At 59.7% G+C, this 19,199-nt stretch overlaps 1 gene segment (V, D, J or C); it reads left to right on the top strand.

The window, feature by feature from the left end:
• The first annotated feature begins 6,140 nt into the window (after positions 1-6,140).
• LOC102244780 lies at positions 6,141-18,495 on the top strand. The segment is given in 7 exon segments: positions 6,141-6,198; positions 13,481-13,798; positions 13,873-14,208; positions 14,477-14,791; positions 15,062-15,394; positions 18,063-18,178; positions 18,264-18,495. Coding segments are annotated over 7 exon segments (1,470 nt in total).
• The last annotated feature ends 704 nt before the right edge of the window (positions 18,496-19,199 follow it).

Here is a 19,199-nt window from a genome sequence, read left to right as displayed (position 1 = left end):
GGTGGGGCATCCAGAGTGTGGCTCGCTGTTTGCTGCCTGCCCATCCTGTACCCACCTACGAAGGACAGCAGACCACACATACAGACGGGCCTTCACTGCTCATCGCTGGCCAGTCGCAGGGAGAGGCAACCAGGGACCCAGAACCAACGTTCCCAGATCTGGCTCAAAACAATATCCCAGAAATTTATTTAAATTCCCAGGGGGAAAAAACCCAGAGCAGTCAATAGCAAATATATTTTATTTGAGTCACTGGACTTTGAAACAAGCAGATGGGCACTTAAGCAAGGAATCCAGCTCATTTATAAGATAAGAATGAATCTGGTCTGATTCTAAAAACAAAAACAAAACCTTTACCAACGTCTATAAAACAGGGTTGGAGACAAAATGTGATTCATGCCCTGCACAGTGGCATTCAAATATACCACTCATGTGAACACGGGGATTGGCGTGTGCTTCCTACAGAGCCATGGTAGATACACTCACATATATTAATATTTCATTATAAATAAGTTTACCCTTAATAGCCTAAATATACATATTGACATTGAACATGGCTGTATATGTGTACATGTGTATATATACATATTCAGTATAATACAAACTATTGGAAATGGAAGTATTTATTTGAATAGAGATACACTTTATGCAACAAAGATAGAAATGAAAATATTCCAACACAAAGACACACCACTTAGGATAAAACGTGGAGCCCAAACTGTGGGGCATATGAGAGTGCCTGCAGACAGACGTGAGCTCGAGGCAGATGGTACCTGGGGCTGGGTTATAGGAGCTGGGGGTGGAGGCTAAGGGTGCAGGCTAAGGATGGGAGCTAAGGAAGGGGCCTAAGGATGAGGGCTAAGGATGAGGGATGGAGGCTAAGGATGGTAACTAAGAGTGGGGGCTAAGGATGAGGAATGGGAGCTAAGGATGAGGGATGGGGGCTAAGGATGAGGGATGGAGCTAAGGATGAGAGACGGGGGCTAAGGATGGGGCTAAGAATGAGGGGTGGAAACTAAGGATGAGGGATGGGGGCTAAGGTTGAGGAATGGGGGCTAAGGATGAGGGATGCTGGCTAAGGATGGGGGATTGGGGCTAAGTATGAGGGATGGGGGCTAAGTATGAGGGATGGGGCTAAGGATGAGGGGTGGGGGCTAAGGATGAGGGATGGGGGTTAAGGATGAGGGGTAGAAACTAAGGATGAGGGATGGGGGCTAAGGATAAGGGATGGGGCTAAGGATGGATGGGGGCTGATGGGGGATTGGGGCTAAGTATGAGGGATGGGGGCTAAGGATGAGGGATGGGGCTAAGGATGAGGGGTGGGGCTAAGGATGAGGGATGGGGGCTAAGGATGTGGGATGGGGCTAAGGATGAGAGATGGGGGCTAAGGTTGAGGAATGGGGGCTAAGGATGAGGGATGCTGGCTAAGGATGGGGGATTGGGGCTAAGTATGAGGGATGGGGGCTAAGTATGAGGGATGGGGCTAAGGATGAGGGATGGGACTAAGGATGAGGGATGGGGCTAAGGATGAGGGATGGGGGCTTAGGATGAGGGATGAGGCTGAAGCTGGAGGCTAGGGCGGGAGCCTGGGGCTGAGCTGGAGGAAAGGAGCCGGCAGGGCAGAGTGGGCACCTCCCCTCCCCCATCAGGCAACAGAGGCCTGGGGAGCCCGGCATGAGGGATGGGGGCTAAGGATGAGGGATGGGGCTGAAGCTGGAGGCTAGGCCTGGGGCCTGGGGCTGAGCTGGAGGAAAGAGGCCAGCAGGGCAGAGTGGGCAACTCTCCTCCCCCATCATGCACTGGAGGCCTGGGGAGCCCAACAGGTGCTTCCTGAAGGGCCTGGGGAGGCCCTACCCCTTGTTCATGAGAGGGAGACAGGAGGCCCCAGAGCAGGGGCCACAGCAGGAAGAGCCTGCAGAGAGGGGCTGAGGGGCTGAGGAAGCCTCCAGTGCACTGTGAGCCACCCCCCAGGAGCCCTGGAGGGCAGGACTCCCGCCCCCAAGGACAGCGCAGGCTGTACCTCCCCCGTCACCCCCCCCCCAAGGCTCAGAGACCAGAACCCACACCTCAGCCTAGTCCCCGACCCTGCCTGTGCCCCTTGCTGCATCTGCGGCCCCACCTCAAGGGCCCCTCCATCTCTCCAGACCCGGGATCCTGGGACACCGCTCTGCCTGAGTCCTGGGAGTGCTGCCCACAGACCCTGCTCTCCCTGCCCCCGTGGGAGCCCCGTGGTCCTGCTCACCATCCCATGAGCTCCCTAACCCTTTCTCAGCCACCAGTCCTCCAGCCCCGCACACCCCAACCCAACCCAAATCTGTTCACACTGGACCAGGCAGAACCTTCTAGAGTGAGACTTTAAGCAAAGCCCCTGACATGTTCAGCCCCTTCACTGGGCACTCAGGTCACCTGTAAATGCAGTTCATCCAGCCACCTGAGCTCTCCAGGCACAAGGCCAGTCTCTGGGCCTCCACTTGGCGGTTCTTCTGCTTGAAGTGACACACATGTACGCTCACATACCCGCTCATGTACACAGGCACATGCGCAGGTGTACACACATGTACACTCACACGCCCACTCATGTACACGTGCGCATATGCACACAGGTGTACACACATGTATACTCACATAGCCACTCAGGTACATGCGCACATATATACGCAGGTGTACACACATGTACATTCACATACCCACATGTGCACACACATGTACACTCACATACCCACTCGTGTGCACACTCGAATGTGTACAAATGCATAGATGTACACACATGTACATTTACGCACTCAGGCACAAATGCACACACATGTACACTCATGCTTGTGCACACATGCGCACTCATGCGCGCCCGCGCACACACACACACACACACACACACACACACACACGGGCTTCTCAACACACTGGGCTCTCACCCTCCCCCAGCCAGCGGTCAGGGCACCATCGCGCCCTCCCAGACCTCAGGGTTGTGAGGCTGTGAGGCTGTGTCCATGCCCCTGTCTCCCCCCAGCAGAGCCTGCCCCTGAGCATACCTGCAGGCTGGCACCTGGCCCCAGGCAGCCTGTGCCCTACCTCCCCACACGTGGGCCCTCTGAGTCCTGGTACCAGCCCTAGTCTGACAGGAGCTAATGCCATCCTTCCTCCTCTCCCTGTAGCCGGGAGTTGGGGGACAGCAGCCTGCCAGGTGTGGAGGAGGGACCCTCTCCCTGCACTACTTTCCTAAGACCCCTCCCCAAGGACCAGCCGCCCCAGGGGACTGGGCGGGAACCACCTTGTGGGACACTGTGGCTCAGCAGTCACCCCCAGTATCCCGCACCTGTGGGGGCAGCGAACAGTTAGAAATAACGAGATGTGACCAGAGAGAGAAAGCAGCCTCTCGGCTGAGACACTGACAGACCCCAGGAGGCCCCCCACAGATCAGCGATGGACTAAGGGTTCCATCAGCCCCCGAGTCCCCCAGTACGAGGCCTTTCTCCACTGAGAACAAACCAAATGCGTGAGTGAGGAGGGGGGCATGAGAGAGCCTCAGCGCAGCCTTGAATCTGCTTTTATTTCTAAAGAAAAGGGAAAAGCAGGACTGGGTGTTGGGGTCTCCTCTGCTCTATGGCCTCCCACCCCAGCCTGGCCCTCAGGGGGAGACCCACCTCCACCCACCTGCCCCAACCCCAGCCTGGAGGTTTTGGCTAAGCCAGGAACCACAGTGCCAACTGGGACACAGTGATTGACAACTCTACAAAAACCTGGCAGCTGCCTCAGGGCTCAGGGCCAGGGGCTCTAGGGGCTGGGTAGGAGCACAAGATGGGGATGCCGTCCCAGCCAAGGGGCGCAGCTGGGTGATGGGAGCAGCCCGGGCAGGGGTCGGCAGGGGTGAGCCAGGTGTCAGGAAGGACATCCAAACCCAGCCCTGGGGACTGGGGGCAGGAGGGAGCCTGCCGGGGGCACCGGTGGGTGTGTCTGTGAGCAGAGAGCAGCCTTTGCAGCTTCCGGGGCTCCCCGGGGATTTCTGAGGCCTCGGCTCGGGGCCCACTCACTGAGGCTTCGAGCACTGGGGCCAGGGCACCCTGGTCACCATCTCCCCAGGTGAGTCTGGCATCTACTGTTCGACCTGGGACGGGGGTCAGGTGTGCCGAAGCCAGGTGTCCTGTTTGGTCTCAGACGTGGGACAGGAGGGAGGGGTGCGTTATTGTGAGGTAGGAGGCTGCACTACTCGGCCCGTCTCCCCCCTAGCCGTGGGTCTGTGTGGCCCTGGGCAGGGCAGCAGCCTAGCCGTCCAGGGGCCTGGGCAGGTTTATGTCTGGGGGGACCGGGAACTGTATTCCTGTGCGCTGCTCTTGATGTGTGGGGCCCAGGGACCCTGGTCACCGTCTCCTCAGGTAAGCCGGCTTCCTCTCCCCTCTGTCCCGGGGCTGGGAAAGGAATTTCCAGAGATTTTTTTTTTTTTTGCTCTATGTGGGGCCCTGTGGAGTCCCCAGGGGACTGCCCCTGAGGCCCCTGGGGTCTCCGCTCTGCAGACGGACTCTCATAGGGGACGGGGCCTTTGCAGGGGAGGCACAGTGGGCTGAGTGTCTGGAGGCGAGGAGACGAAGAGACCGGGTTTTCTGGGGTGGCCAGTGCTGGGGCGGTGGGTGAAGTTTTTGCACACGGCCTAAGGGAGCCCGAGGCGATGTGCTGACTTTGCTTACTGGGGCCAGGGCACCCTGGTCACCGTCTCGTCAGGTAAGCCGGCTTCCTCTCTCCTCCTCTCTCCCAGGGCGGGAAAGGACTTTCCAGAGATTGGTTTTTGCTCGGTGTGGGGCCCGGCGGGGTCCCCAGCGGGCAGCCTCTTGGGGGACAGGGTGGTAGAAGGCAGAGAGGGCTGCGTTCTCGGGGTGCCGAGTCCTGAGGAGAGGGGTTTGCTGAGATGGCTGGTGCCAGGCGGGGCCGGGTTTTTGTACGTGGCCTAAGGGAGCCCGGGGCAATGTGACTACTTTGACTACTGGGGCCAGGGCACCATGGTCACCGTCTCCTCAGGTGAGTCCTCCCAACCCCTCTCTCCTCTCTCTCCTGGAGGGTTTTTGGTGCTTTTTGGGGAAAATGAGTGTGTTTGGGTCTCCGGTCCAGGAGGTCGGGGGCAGCCTGGGGACTCGGGAAGGGGCCGGGGGCACCGTGGCTCCCCGGGACGCAGAGGACGATTCAGATTCTCTCCTCCGGGCTCTGCACCCAGGGGTCTCTCTGGGTCTCGGCCACCCTTGGCCTCCGGGCCCTGTGGTCCCCTCTGCCCTCCTGGGCGCAACCTGAGGTGGACATGAGGCCCGAGCTGGGCACCGGTTCTTGCAAGGGACCCAGGCGCGGTTGTCACAATGTGACAACCGGTTCGAATACTGGGGCCAGGGCGCCCTGGTCACCGTCTCCTCAGGTGAGTCTCCCACCACCCCCCCCTCTCCTCTCTCTCCTGGAGGGTTTTTGGTGCTTTTGGGGGAAATGAGTGTGTTTGGGTCTCCGGTCCAGGAGGACGGGGGCAGCCTGGGGACTCAGGCAGGGGCCGGGGGGCACCGTGGCTCCCCGGGACGCAAAGGACACAAAGAGTCTCTCCTCCGGGCTCTGCAGCCGGGGGTCTCTCTGGGTCTCAGCCACCCTTAGCCTCCGGGCCCTGTGGTCCCCTCTGCCCTCCTGGGCGCAACCTGAGGTGGACATGAGGCCCGAGCTGGGCACCGGTTCTTGCCCGGGACCCAGGCGCGGTTGTCACAATGTGACAACCGGTTCGAATACTGGGGCCAGGGCGCCCTGGTCACCGTCTCCTCAGGTGAGTCCTCATGCCGTCCCACTGCAGCTGCACTTGGGGAGGTTGGGGATCGGGTCTGGATATCGGAGATCGCCGAGGCATTTGGGGGTCAGGAAAGGGAGCCGGGGAGAGGGTCCCCCAAGTGGGGCTGGAGACCGACCTCCCCTCCCCAAGGACAGCGACATGAGACTGCAGGGGCAACATGACAGCCCTGCCCGGCTCCATGGGCTCCGCCGTGCCCGCTGTGGGCAGGTGGCCGGCTGTGTTGCTTGGACTTCTGAGTCCCAGTCAGGGCTGTCGGCTCATGGCCAGGGGCCCGGGCAGCCTCCGGCGATGCCGGGCCAGCCCCCCCGTTTTTGTGGGGTGAGGATGGAGATTGAGCTGTTGTGAGGACTACGGTATGGACTACTGGGGCCAGGGAACCCTGGTCACTGTCTCCTCAGGTAAGAACGCTGGCCCTTCTCGGGCCTTTCTTTTCTGCTCCTCTTGGTGGGTCTTTCTGGGCAGCAGTGGCTGGGGCCTCGGGACGTGTCCCCCAGACCGTGGGCCTGGGCAGGCTGACCAGGGAGGATAGGGGCTGGGGCACAGGGACTTCGGAGCCTCTTGATTTTCGGGCGCCTTTTGGAAACTGAAATAACGCAGCTTGTCTGGGAGTCACTGAGCCCCTGCAAGAGGCTGCCGGCCTGAAGGGCCGTGCCGGGGCGAGAGGTCGGACCGGCCGAGGGCCAGCGGGGCCGCGGGACATTTTCGCGGTCAGAATCGAGTGTTTGCAGAACCAGGAGCAGGCAGCTCAGGGAAACACTGCCCTCAGAACGAGGAGTCAAGTCCTGGGCTAGATTGGATTTCTTTTCAAGTCCATTACTTTTCTATCATTTAATTTAAAACTTGCTAGGTTGTATTTAGACTTCTGTATTGGCAAGGAGGGCACCGTCCCGGCGAGGAGGGGCGTGTGGCCGGGATGGGGCCGAGGCCCGAGGGCTCAGCCCAGGGAGGCAGCTTCTCCGAGGAAATGCTTTGCTTACCGAGTTGAAAGACAGAGTTCAGAAAAGTGTGACTTTATTTTACTTTATTTCTTAGAATATATTTTTATTGATTTCAGAGAGGAAGGGAGAGGGAGAGAGAGACAGAAACATCAATGATAAGAGATAATCATTGATGGACTGCCTCCTGCACAGCCCCCACTGGGGATCGAGCCCACAACCCGGGCCTGTGCCCTTGACCGGAATCAAACCTGTGACCCTTCAGTCCGCAGGCTGACGCTCTGTCCACTGGGCAAGACAGGCCAGGGCAAGGAAAGTGTGACTTTAAACTGTGAGAGATTTTCAAGGACACTAAATTTTTAAAAATCTTATTATTTAATTAACAATCGGGAATCATGTCTTTCTGGAGTAGATAGTGGTGCCAGTTTGGCCAGAAACGGTGACAGGGAACCGTGGGCTGAGTTTTGACAAAGATAGATGATTTTTCACTGAGTGGAGGGTTGTTCGGATGGAGCGGAGCCGGTGGTGGCGATGGCTGGGGCCGAGCACCTGCAGCCGGCGGCCGGAAGCGGGCCGGCCAGAGTCTATTTTCGGAAGCAAGAAAACACAGTTGACACATTTATAGCTTCTGGTACTGAGACGTGGTTTCGGGGGTTTTGCCCACAAATCTAAATGTGTCACTGGAGCAAAACAACACCTGGGGGCTGAGCTCTGAGATAAGGCGGAGGCGCGGGAGCCAGGAGTTCCTCTTTTAGCATCTGGGTTTCGTTTCTCGGACTTCGCTTACCAGCTTCTCATTTATATTCATTTTCAAAGTAACATGTGTGAGACATGAAACCGCCTCAGGGCCGTTTACCCGGGCCCATGTACCTGTTTTCAATCTGCTGGCCCTGCCAGTGGTCATTCACCGCGCTGGCCCGTCCCCACAGCCCGGTTTCACAGGGACTGTCCTGTTTTTTTTTTAAGTTAGTGTTTTCTCTCCGTGAGGAAGAGGCACTTTGCGATTTCTGATAAAGTCACCTTTGTTTCAAGACCGATTTTCAAGTATGCCTCTGAGGACAGACTGCAGGTGAACTGTGTGGGATTGTCCCGGCTTAGCTCAGTGAAGCCTCGTAGTCCGTGCACTAAGAGGAAACCCGTCAGGTCTCCAGGCAGAAAGGAGCCGGGCGCGTGGCAAGGCCTCCTTCGCACTTGAACTTGCTCCCGTGGAGGTGGAGGATCTGAGAGCGGCCGAGCCCCGGGGTAGGAGGTGCAGCCCCAGCTTCCGCCGCCAGCCGGCCGCTCTCCTGAGTCCCCAGTGACCGAGTCCGAGTCCCGAGTGAGTGAGTGAGTGAGTGAGTGGTGGGGGTGGAGGAATTGCTGCAGGACAAAGGCCTCCCCTCCCCCTCCCCCCAGGACGTGCAAGTGACCGGCAGGTGTGGTGAGAGAAGCCACCGCTGCCAGCCCTCGGGGCAGTGGGTGTGACAGCTTTGCCTCCACTTGAAGGGGGATCTTGGACCATTGGTGCCCCATGGAGGCGGAGAGGCCTGTGTGTGACCCCTCGAGCTGCCCTGTGTGGGTCCCATTTAACTTTCCCTAGAAAACCTTCCAGGGAAAAGTAGCCAGTGCTGCCCTGTGGCTTCCCGGCTGCGGACAGTGTGGCTCAGACAAGCCCGCACGTTTGTCTTTCCCTAAGTTGTGAGCACAGCTTCAGTTTTCAGGTCATTGTCGCGCATTAGAAAATGCCCAACCTTGTGCTACAGAGCAGGGTTTAAGTGGCGAGATGAGAAAAATGCATTTCCTGGCCATTTCGAGTGATGATTTTTCTCTGGAGGGAACGTGGTTAAAGGCAGAGGCTGACCGTGGGGCACGTGGCGGGGGAGCCACTCCCCCGATCCAGTACTCCCCGAGCCCCACCGATGTTTACTGACTTAAAGTGGACGGGGGTGCTTTAACCAGGCTGCTGAGGGGCAGTGACTGGCACTGCTTGGGGGCCGAACGCCAGCAGGAACAGGGCCTGGGTGGGAGCTGGTGTATCAGGGGCGAAAGGCAGGAAGAGGCCCCGGGAAGGAACTGACCTGGGCTGAGCCCAGCTGCACAGAACTCCGGGGTGAGATGCTTCAGCTGAGGTGAGCAGGTCGGGTGGTCTGAACCTTCTGAACGGAACCACGGGGCTAAGCAGGGCTGCACTGGGCTGCTCCGGGCGGCCCGAGCTGAGCCGGGTGAGCTGGGTGAGCTGAGCTGGGCTGAGCTGAGCTGAGCTGAGCTGAGCTGAGCTGAGCTGAGCTGAGCTGAGCTGAGCTGAGCTGAGCTGAGCTGAGCTGAGCTGAGCTGAGCTGAGCTGAGCTGAGCTGAGCTGAGCTGAGCTGAGCTGAGCTGAGCTGAGCTGAGCTGAGCTGAGCTGAGCTGAGCTGAGCTGAGCTGAGCTGAGCTGAGCTGAGCTGAGCTGAGCTGAGCTGAGCTGAGCTGAGCTGAGCTGAGCTGAGCTGAGCTGAGCTGAGCTGAGCTGAGCTGAGCTGAGCTGAGCTGAGCTGAGCTGAGCTGAGCTGAGCTGAGCTGAGCTGAGCTGAGCTGAGCTGAGCTGAGCTGAGCTGAGCTGAGCTGAGCTGAGCTGAGCTGAGCTGAGCTGAGCTGAGCTGAGCTGAGCTGAGCTGAGCTGAGCTGAGCTGAGCTGAGCTGAGCTGAGCTGAGCTGAGCTGAGCTGAGCTGAGCTGAGCTGAGCTGAGCTGAGCTGAGCTGAGCTGAGCTGAGCTGAGCTGAGCTGAGCTGAGCTGAGCTGAGCTGAGCTGAGCTGAGCTGAGCTGAGCTGAGCTGAGCTGAGCTGAGCTGAGCTGAGCTGAGCTGAGCTGAGCTGAGCTGAGCTGAGCTGAGCTGAGCTGAGCTGAGCTGAGCTGAGCTGAGCTGAGCTGAGCTGAGCTGAGCTGAGCTGAGCTGAGCTGAGCTGAGCTGAGCTGAGCTGAGCTGAGCTGAGCTGAGCTGAGCTGAGCTGAGCTGAGCTGAGCTGAGCTGAGCTGAGCTGAGCTGAGCTGAGCTGAGCTGAGCTGAGCTGAGCTGAGCTGAGCTGAGCTGAGCTGAGCTGAGCTGAGCTGAGCTGAGCTGAGCTGAGCTGAGCTGAGCTGAGCTGAGCTGAGCTGAGCTGAGCTGAGCTGAGCTGAGCTGAGCTGAGCTGAGCTGAGCTGAGCTGAGCTGAGCTGAGCTGAGCTGAGCTGAGCTGAGCTGAGCTGAGCTGAGCTGAGCTGAGCTGAGCTGAGCTGAGCTGAGCTGAGCTGAGCTGAGCTGAGCTGAGCTGAGCTGAGCTGAGCTGAGCTGAGCTGAGCTGAGCTGAGCTGAGCTGAGCTGAGCTGAGCTGAGCTGAGCTGAGCTGAGCTGAGCTGAGCTGAGCTGAGCTGAGCTGAGCTGAGCTGAGCTGAGCTGAGCTGAGCTGAGCTGAGCTGAGCTGAGCTGAGCTGAGCTGAGCTGAGCTGAGCTGAGCTGAGCTGAGCTGAGCTGAGCTGAGCTGAGCTGAGCTGAGCTGAGCTGAGCTGAGCTGAGCTGAGCTGAGCTGAGCTGAGCTGAGCTGAGCTGAGCTGAGCTGAGCTGAGCTGAGCTGAGCTGAGCTGAGCTGAGCTGAGCTGAGCTGAGCTGAGCTGAGCTGAGCTGAGCTGAGCTGAGCTGAGCTGAGCTGAGCTGAGCTGAGCTGAGCTGAGCTGAGCTGAGCTGAGCTGAGCTGAGCTGAGCTGAGCTGAGCTGAGCTGAGCTGAGCTGAGCTGAGCTGAGCTGAGCTGAGCTGAGCTGAGCTGAGCTGAGCTGAGCTGAGCTGAGCTGAGCTGAGCTGAGCTGAGCTGAGCTGAGCTGAGCTGAGCTGAGCTGAGCTGAGCTGAGCTGAGCTGAGCTGAGCTGAGCTGAGCTGAGCTGAGCTGAGCTGAGCTGAGCTGAGCTGAGCTGAGCTGAGCTGAGCTGAGCTGAGCTGAGCTGAGCTGAGCTGAGCTGAGCTGAGCTGAGCTGAGCTGAGCTGAGCTGAGCTGAGCTGAGCTGAGCTGAGCTGAGCTGAGCTGAGCTGAGCTGAGCTGAGCTGAGCTGAGCTGAGCTGAGCTGAGCTGAGCTGAGCTGAGCTGAGCTGAGCTGAGCTGAGCTGAGCTGAGCTGAGCTGAGCTGAGCTGAGCTGAGCTGAGCTGAGCTGAGCTGAGCTGAGCTGAGCTGAGCTGAGCTGAGCTGAGCTGAGCTGAGCTGAGCTGAGCTGAGCTGAGCTGAGCTGAGCTGAGCTGAGCTGAGCTGAGCTGAGCTGAGCTGAGCTGAGCTGAGCTGAGCTGAGCTGAGCTGAGCTGAGCTGAGCTGAGCTGAGCTGAGCTGAGCTGAGCTGAGCTGAGCTGAGCTGAGCTGAGCTGAGCTGAGCTGAGCTGAGCTGAGCTGAGCTGAGCTGAGCTGAGCTGAGCTGAGCTGAGCTGAGCTGAGCTGAGCTGAGCTGAGCTGAGCTGAGCTGAGCTGAGCTGAGCTGAGCTGAGCTGAGCTGAGCTGAGCTGAGCTGAGCTGAGCTGAGCTGAGCTGAGCTGAGCTGAGCTGAGCTGAGCTGAGCTGAGCTGAGCTGAGCTGAGCTGAGCTGAGCTGAGCTGAGCTGAGCTGAGCTGAGCTGAGCTGAGCTGAGCTGAGCTGAGCTGAGCTGAGCTGAGCTGAGCTGAGCTGAGCTGAGCTGAGCTGAGCTGAGCTGAGCTGAGCTGAGCTGAGCTGAGCTGAGCTGAGCTGAGCTGAGCTGAGCTGAGCTGAGCTGAGCTGAGCTGAGCTGAGCTGAGCTGAGCTGAGCTGAGCTGAGCTGAGCTGAGCTGAGCTGAGCTGAGCTGAGCTGAGCTGAGCTGAGCTGAGCTGAGCTGAGCTGAGCTGAGCTGAGCTGAGCTGAGCTGAGCTGAGCTGAGCTGAGCTGAGCTGAGCTGAGCTGAGCTGAGCTGAGCTGAGCTGAGCTGAGCTGAGCTGAGCTGAGCTGAGCTGAGCTGAGCTGAGCTGAGCTGAGCTGAGCTGAGCTGAGCTGAGCTGAGCTGAGCTGAGCTGAGCTGAGCTGAGCTGAGCTGAGCTGAGCTGAGCTGAGCTGAGCTGAGCTGAGCTGAGCTGAGCTGAGCTGAGCTGAGCTGAGCTGAGCTGAGCTGAGCTGAGCTGAGCTGAGCTGAGCTGAGCTGAGCTGAGCTGAGCTGAGCTGAGCTGAGCTGAGCTGAGCTGAGCTGAGCTGAGCTGAGCTGAGCTGAGCTGAGCTGAGCTGAGCTGAGCTGAGCTGAGCTGAGCTGAGCTGAGCTGAGCTGAGCTGAGCTGAGCTGAGCTGAGCTGAGCTGAGCTGAGCTGAGCTGAGCTGAGCTGAGCTGAGCTGAGCTGAGCTGAGCTGAGCTGAGCTGAGCTGAGCTGAGCTGAGCTGAGCTGAGCTGAGCTGAGCTGAGCTGAGCTGAGCTGAGCTGAGCTGAGCTGAGCTGAGCTGAGCTGAGCTGAGCTGAGCTGAGCTGAGCTGAGCTGAGCTGAGCTGAGCTGAGCTGAGCTGAGCTGAGCTGAGCTGAGCTGAGCTGAGCTGAGCTGAGCTGAGCTGAGCTGAGCTGAGCTGAGCTGAGCTGAGCTGAGCTGAGCTGAGCTGAGCTGAGCTGAGCTGAGCTGAGCTGAGCTGAGCTGAGCTGAGCTGAGCTGAGCTGAGCTGAGCTGAGCTGAGCTGAGCTGAGCTGAGCTGAGCTGAGCTGAGCTGAGCTGAGCTGAGCTGAGCTGAGCTGAGCTGAGCTGAGCTGAGCTGAGCTGAGCTGAGCTGAGCTGAGCTGAGCTGAGCTGAGCTGAGCTGAGCTGAGCTGAGCTGAGCTGAGCTGAGCTGAGCTGAGCTGAGCTGAGCTGAGCTGAGCTGAGCTGAGCTGAGCTGAGCTGAGCTGAGCTGAGCTGGGTGAGCTGGGCTGGGTGAGCTGGGCTGAGCGAGCTGAGCTGGGCTGAGCTGAGCTGAGCTGGGTGCGCTGAGCTGAGCTGAGCTGGGCTGAGCTGAGCTGGGTAGCTGAGCTGGGCTGAGCTGTGCTCAGTGAGCTGGGTGGGCTGAGCTGGATTGGGAAGAGCTGGGCTAAGCTTGGTTCAGCAAAAATGGCTCGGGTAAGCCGGCTTATCTCAGAGGACTTTGCTAGTTGTTTTGGCTGCATTAACCGGCTGGTCCACGGGGGTATCAGGGGCTGAGCTGACTGTGCAGGACTGAGCTGCTGACCCTGGGCTGACCCCGTGACCTGGTTGTGCTCAGAATGTGTTGAGTTGAGTCTGTATTCATCCTGGCATCACACACACCATCCTTTGGACCCCAGGCACCCAGGGCAGGGCTCCATGTGGCAGAGCCACAGCAGTGAGGGCTGGGCTCGCAGGGGCCCCTCTCTCGCTGACCGCTGCCTGGGGATCCCCGGGTGCTGGGACTGAGCGTGCGGCTGCAGTGGTCAGAGGGAAGGCTGCACTGGCCTGGGCCTGGGCCGTGTGAGCCGGGAGCCAGGGTGCACGTGCTCCTGCGTCTGGGGACAGCACTGCCGGGGGAGGAAGGGCCAGTCCTGCTGCTCCAGCAAGAGCAGCTCTTGTCCTCCCAGGCTCAGAGCCGGCTCCTGTGGGGTGGGGGCCGTGGCAGCCTCCCTGGACCCAAGCCTTGGCCAGGGCTCCGGCCTGCCACACTGCCTGCCCCACAGGTGGCGAGGCCTGGGGGGGCCCATCGAGGGGCAGCCTTGGGGCGACAGGGCCTGACCCCTGACCTGCTGAGTCTGGGAAGTCATCCTCTCATGCCCTTTCTCTTTTGTCCTGCTCGGGTCCTCAGAGAGCGTGTCTGCCCCCAACGTCTTCCCCCTCGTCTCCTGTGAGAACTCCCTGTACGATGAGCGCCTGGTGGCCATGGGCTGCCTGGCCAAGGACTTCCTGCCCACCCCCGTCACCTTCTCCTGGAAATTTAAGAACACCAGTGACATCATCAACCAGGACATCCAGAACTTCCCATCGGTCCTGAGGGGAGGCAAGTACGAGGCCAGCTCGCAGCTGCTCCTGCCCAGCGCCGACATCCTCCAGGGCACGGACGAGTTCGTGACGTGCAAGGTCAAACACTCCAATGGCGAAAAAGAAGTGCAAGTGCCCATCCCAGGTGAGCGAGGCCTCCCCCCTGGCGGGCGGGCGAGGGGGGCGGGCAGCCTGGCTGACGCTGTCCCCTCCCTGCAGGTGGCCAACCGCTGCCCCCCCACGTGAACGTCTTCATCCCGCCCCGCGACTCCTTCACCGGCTCCAGCCCCCGGACGTCCACGCTCATCTGCCAGGCCACGGGCTTCAACCCCAGGAAGATCGCGGTGTCCTGGCTGAAGGAGGGGAAGCCGCTGAACTCCGGCTTCGTCACGGACAAAACAGAGGTCGAGCGCAAAGCCCGCCCCGTGACCTACAGGGTCACCAGCAGGCTGACCATCACCGAGAGCGACTGGCTCAGCCAGAGCGTGTTCACCTGCCAAGTGGAGCACCAGGGGCTGATCTACCAGAAGAACGTGTCGTCCATGTGCGGCCCCAGTGAGTGTTCCTGCCCCGAGGGCCCAGGGCAGAGACCCCCAACACACAGGTGTCCACTCGGGTCGGCAGACCCTGCCCCTGATGAGGCCAGCAGCTCCCCGAGCCTTGGCTTCCCGGAGAGGCCAGGGGCGGGGAGGGGGCCCCACAGGGCCACTCGGGGCCGCTTGTAGGGCGAGGCCCAGTGTCCCCTCCGGCAGGACCCCAGGGCCCAGGAGAGGCTCGGCTAAGTTGACCCCTTGTCTTGATTCCACCCCCTCTCCTGTCCCAGGTTCATCCACCATCCGAGTCTTCACCATCCCCCCGACCTTTGCCAGCATCTTCCTCACCAAGGAGGCCACTCTGTCCTGCCTGGTCACGGACCTGGCCACCTATGACAGCCTGAGCATCTCCTGGACCCGCCAGAATGGCGATGAAGTGAAAACCCACATCAACGTCTCTGAGAGCCACCCCAACGCCACCTTCAGTGCCATAGGAAAGGCCACAGTGTGCGTGGAGGACTGGGAGTCGGGCGAGAAGTTCACCTGCACAGTGACCCACACGGACCTGCCCTCGCCTCTGAAGCACACCATCTTCAGGCCCAAGGGTAGGCCTGCCCTGCCCTTCCCACCACCCCAGACCCTCCCACACATGGCATCCAGGGCCTGGACCCCATGGCAGGCCCGGGAGCAGAAGCACACATGCACATGGACACAGGCACAAATGCACATGGACATAGGCACATGCACACAGACACACAGATACCTGCACATTCATACACTAAGACACACAGACACACATGCCCTCTGCTCCCCCTGTTGTCAGGGAAGAACCCCGCTGCCCCTGACCTGAGCTCACCCCATCCCTCTCCCCACAGAAATCGCCAAGCACATGCCCTCGGTGTACGTGCAGCCGCCCAGCCGGGAGCAGCTGAGCCTGCGGGAGTCGGCCTCGGTCACCTGCCTGGTGAAGAGCTTCTCGCCCCCAGACGTGCATGTGCAGTGGCTGCAGAGAGGGCAGCCCGTGTCCTCCGACATGTATGTGACCAGCGCCCCAATGCCCGAGCCCCAGGCCCCCGGCTTGTACTTCGCCCACAGCATCCTGACCGTGAGTGAGGAGGACTGGAGCGCCGGGGAGACCTACACCTGCGTCGTGGCCCACGAGGCCCTGCCGTACTCGGTGACCGAGAGGACCGTGGACAAGTCCACCGGTAAACCCACCCTGTACAACGTGTCCCTGGTCATGTCTGACATGGCCAGCACCTGCCACTGAACCCCAGGCTGCCCCTCAAGGGTGGTCCTGGAGCCTCTGGCTGACCTGTGCTGTGTGTGCAAACTGACTGTGTCAATGGGGTGGGGTGTTGCATTCTATAAAAACTAGAAATAAAAAGATCCGTTCAAAAGATGCTGGTCCGAGTGAGCAATGCTCTTGCCTGCTGGGGCCACGGCTATGCTGCCCCCACCGCACAGACCACTTGCCACCACTGCCCCCACCCCTGCCTCACCCACTGGCCTCCCACCTGCCTCTCAAAGCCCTGAGCCCCTACAGCAAGCATGTCAAACTCAAAGGCTAACACAGGCCAAATAAACAAGGCATGTAGCCCGTGGGCCATGAGGTTGACATGCTTGCCCTTCAGAGTGCTCCCTCCCAGCAGACAGCACCAATGCTCACTGCTTCTCCACTGCTGCTATGGGCTCAGGGGGGCCCGGGCGTACAACACGCACACATGCATACAGAGACACATGCATGTGTGCGCACAGACATGCACACATGGACGTAGATACACATGCAGTAGACATGGGCACACATACACATAGACACTTGCCCAGATATGGACACACACAAAGGCACACATGGACATGGTCACAGAGACATACACACATGGGCATGGGCATAGATACACATGCTATGGACATTGGCACACAGACACATGCACACATGCAGAGACACATGCATGCATGCATGCAGACATATGCCCAGATATGGACATACACAAAGACACACATGCACTTGGACACAGGCACACACAGACATGCACATGCATCGACATGGACACAAAGATACATGCTGTGGACATGGGCACACAGACATATGCCCAAATATGGACACACACAAAGACATGCATGCCCACAGACACAGGCACACACATGGACATAAACACAGACATGCTGTGGACATGGGCACACAAACACATGCCCATGTACACATGTATGCAAAGATACAGACATGCAGTACACACTCGTGCACATGTGCACAGGTGTTTACACAGAGACTCGCATGTATGCACTGAAACACATGCAAAGATATGGACACATCCACACAGAGGCACACATGCACATGGACACAGGCACACATGCACAGATATACACACATGAATATAGACACAGAGACACATACCATGGATATGGACACACAGAGACATGCAAAGACATGTACACATGCACACAGATACACAAATACCTACATATTCATATACACAAACCCACAGATGCATGCACACTCACACACACACATACATGGACACATACACACAGAGGCACAAATGCACATGGATGTAGAGACACACATGCAGTGGACATGAACATACATGCACATATATACATACACATATGCAGAGGCATAGACACATGCACACAGAGATATCTGCACACACATGCATGCACAGTTAACGCACGCTCATACACACATCCACACAGAGACACACATGAGCACTCGCACACAGAGACGAGTCATAAATGCACAGATGTACACTGACACATGGACACATTTGCACAGACACATGCACGTGCAGACACACACATGCATGTGCATGCAGAGATATGCACACACATACGGATGTCCACCCTGTGCGCCCTGGTCACTCGGTTCCTTTGCACACTCCTGCCTCTGCACCGCGCTTGCTACAGGGCTTCCTGCCCAGTCTGCTTGTCCTCTGTCTCTGCTTGGAGGTGCATCCACGGGCCAGCCCAGCCAGGACTCTGACCAGGGCACCATCCCAGGCTCAGAGGGCCACCTGGCAGGCGGCTGCAGCTCCTTGGGGCCACCCCAGCCCTGTCCAGGCTGTTGAAACAGCAGGACCTGCACCCGCTTGTGAACAGAAGTAGTCAGCGTGTCCTGGAGGCAGGGTGGCTGATCTGGTGGGCTCTGTCCCGCAAACACCTGGCCCTGGAAACGGTGGGGAAAGAGACAGTCTGCAGCAGGGAGTGAGGGGTACAGGGGCCCGGGTGGGGCTCCATTCCCAGCAGACGGCACTGCCCCCCTTCGGGCCACCCCCTAGACACCCCACGTTCTTGGTCCTTTGGGGACCTGGGCTCCAGACACTGCCTCAAAGGCTCATCTTTGTTGGGGCTCCAGACCCCACTGAATGTGTCCGTATGTCCATCCCAGCCTCACTCTGTCTGGAGCCTCGGGTGTCTGTCAGACCCCTTGATCCCAGAGATATGATTCCTAGTGGGGCAGACAAGCCAGCCAGGGCCCCCCATGGCTTCCCACACTCGCCCTCCACTCTGAGAAGGAGAGAGTGAGAGTCCCACTGAGGAAGCAAGGAGGGTCCCTCGGGCCCAGACCTGTGCCTGCCCCCACTGCCACCCCCAACCACAGGGGACAGGAGGTCCCACTCTCAGCTTCGTCACCCCAAATGGCCCTGGCTGTACCACCTCTAGGGGAGCCCAGGACCCTGAAAGCACTTCACTGGGGTCCCAGCCCTGCTGCACCCCGAGTGCTTCAGGGCCCCTGCCTGCTGCCCTCTGCTTCTGCCGCCGCCCCACCCCGCCCTGTCCTCCTGGGGCAGCACCGCCAGGACCCCCAGAAATGGGAGATGGGTGGCCTGGGAGGGGGTTTTGGGGTGCAGCACTGAGCCCCGTGTTGTGTCCCTGCAGGGGGTGAGGTGAGCGCCGATGAGGAGGGCTTCGAGAACCTCAACACCATGGCCTCCACCTTCATCGTCCTGTTCCTGCTCAGCCTCTTCTACAGCACAACAGTCACCCTGTTCAAGGTGAGCAGGTGGGCTGGAGGGCTGGGGCTCAGGGGCACCCAGCCCCGCCCTGAGCCATGCCTCACGCTGCCTCTGTTTTCCGCAGGTAAAGTGACCCGCTGGGCAGGAGCGTGGACATAAGGAGGGGGTGCCCGCCGCCTTGCACCCCAGCCCGGCCTGCCACTGGGTCCTTGTACATAAACCCCCTGAGCCGCCTCCAGCTTCCAGCGCGAGGAAACCGCTTCCCTGGACACCCCGCTGCCGAGCGCTCGGCCGGGGTCGCTGCGCAGTGTGTGCCCTTGTCGCCTTGAAATAAATATGTACATGTTACCTTGTGACACTGCATCCTGTGAGCCTAATTCTGACGGGTACGTGGGAAAGGGGGGTGCCCTCTGCCTAGGCCTGGGGCTGGGGCAGATCAGCCTGAAGGACGAGGCTGAGCTGGGGGGATGCAGGCCTGGGCTCCCCAGCACCGCCTCTGCAAAGCTGGGCTCTGCCTCCCAGTGGTCAGCAGGGCCTGGCCTGGGGCACCCGCAGGACGCGCCTCACTGCTTGTTGCCGTTCCTGGAAAGCCCAGCCACTCTGTCTGTCCCAACCTCGCCGAGTGTCTGGGGTGTGTCCTTGGGTCCTGGTGACCAGACTAGAGCATGCATGACCCGTAGGCAGGACAGCAGAGGGAGGCACCATCCACCCTGGGGCCAAAACAAGGCAGGTGGCAACCAGGCCAGGAACCATGGCAGGGCGTGAGGTGCTGGGAGGCAGGAGCCATGCGTAGGGGACGTGGGGCGTGTGTTGGGGGCTCAAGGGCCAGGGGCTCACAGCCGGGCAGCCACAGGCCATGCAGCGTCCAGGCCTGCTATGGTGGCCAGTGTCTGGGCAGAGGCCATCCAGGGGCAGGCAGGGCAGACCTGGCAGGGCCAGGGTCCCAGGAAGGGCCAGGGCAGGAGCCGCTGAGCCCGGCTCTGGGAGGAGGCACTTCCAGGAGCGGAGGCACTGCCTGGGCTCGCAGGGCCACCGACGCGGGTGTTCAGGCCTGAGCGTT

Source organism: Myotis brandtii, unplaced genomic scaffold (assembly GCF_000412655.1).
Source record: "Myotis brandtii unplaced genomic scaffold, ASM41265v1 scaffold627, whole genome shotgun sequence".
Taxonomy (NCBI): Eukaryota; Metazoa; Chordata; class Mammalia; order Chiroptera; family Vespertilionidae; genus Myotis; species Myotis brandtii.
The sequence above is the reverse complement of the archived record's forward strand: the minus strand, read 5'-3'. Positions and strand labels throughout refer to the sequence as shown.